Genomic DNA, 1,410 nt, shown 5'->3' on the forward strand with positions numbered 1-1,410 from the left:
AGGTGAAATGAGCTGCATGTCGTTTCTGGGTTCTGGCGTGTGGGTCGCATTTAGGTGACAGTCTAAGCAGGGTGAGCCCCAACCCGCTGTACACACCGTTGGTAATGTTATTGATAGAAGCTTTAGAATACGCTGCACTTTTCAATAAAAACCTTGCCGCGGCAGCCATTGTTGCTGAAAACAGGAAGCTGAATCTACGTTGCGAGGAGGCAGAAACCTGATACAGTTTTCTGATTGGTCAGCGAGAAAGGCGGTGCCGTTTTCAACTCATGTGTGGAAAGCAAATAAATATCCAATCAGTGGATGAAAAGGTATTATTATTATTATTATTATTATTATTATTATTATTATTATTATTATTATCAATACAATTTAAAATAGTCCAGAGCAGTTATTGTTTTTTGTCCTAAAATGTCTCAATCCCAGTTATGGTCAAATGTTTATTTAGTGTATTTTTTCTGTGGTCTAGTACTGTGCACAGTCCAGTTTGTGTAGTTTCCCCAAACTGGAAATAGAATGCCTGTTGCCTTCCTCTATAGCTAGTAGTAGTGGTAGTAGTAGTATAAGGGAAATTATATCAAAGAGCTGCTATAACAGTTTTATAAGTCACTACTTAAACGTGAGAATATATACGGGACACACTAAACTTTCATAGGTTACACGAAATATAATTAGTAATGCGCATATCCTAACTGTTGCGTGCTGTGTTTTCAGCTGGTATCATTTTGCCATGCTAGGACAGACTGTTTGACATTAAATTGTATTTGCTGTCACAAAGTTAACAAGAATTTCACAGCACACTACTAGATAGGGCTGGTTAGCGGATTTTCGATGACAACTGATAGAAGATCACCACACACAATATGACAGGGGCTGTTCAGATAACTCAGATACTGTATTTTTGACTTCATTTAATAGTGGTACTGTACTGCAAAAGTAGAAGTTGTATTTTATAGTAACAGTGGGCTACTTACCACAATGTTACTGCCTCCAAAATACACCAGTGCTGTGTAGTAGAGAGAAAGAGAGAGAGAGCGAGAGAGAGAGAGAGAACGTATACAGAAACCCTGAATGGACCTTAAATATTGCATTCATACTCCAGGTCAAACAGCAGATTTGAAGAAAAAATCACGTTTAGTACAAAAAGTCATGTTTAGGGCAAAACATTATTCGTTTTTTCTTTTTTTTTTTTATTAAACATCCTTACGCGAATGAAGTAGTCCAATTTATATCGGTGAACTACACACTAAGTTAAGATGAGTAAATTAATTTTATTGGAACATGCAAAAGAAAGAACAGTACATCTGTATTGATATGTGGACAATGCCATTGAAGAGATACACCAGGGGGCGGAGTTGAGACGACACTGAGGTTTGTTTATTGTTTTCCTCGGTGACAGTGCAGACCTTT

At 37.4% G+C, this 1,410-nt stretch overlaps 1 protein-coding gene across 2 annotated transcripts in view; it reads right to left on the reverse strand.

Annotated features, from left to right (window-relative positions):
• LOC121317387 (2-oxoisovalerate dehydrogenase subunit beta, mitochondrial-like) overlaps positions 1-206 on the reverse strand; it is a 125,574-nt gene extending 125,368 nt beyond the window's left edge. For both annotated transcript variants that reach the window (XM_041253263.1, XM_041253262.1), the window contains exon 1: positions 1-206. This exon is cut by the window's left edge and continues 30 nt beyond it. In XM_041253263.1, the coding sequence (XP_041109197.1) occupies positions 1-169 (169 nt within the window). In that variant the 5' untranslated portion in view covers positions 170-206.
• Positions 207-1,410: the final 1,204 nt, after the last annotated feature.

This window comes from Polyodon spathula, chromosome 6, assembly GCF_017654505.1.
Source record: "Polyodon spathula isolate WHYD16114869_AA chromosome 6, ASM1765450v1, whole genome shotgun sequence".
In the NCBI taxonomy this organism is placed as follows: domain Eukaryota; kingdom Metazoa; phylum Chordata; class Actinopteri; order Acipenseriformes; family Polyodontidae; genus Polyodon; species Polyodon spathula.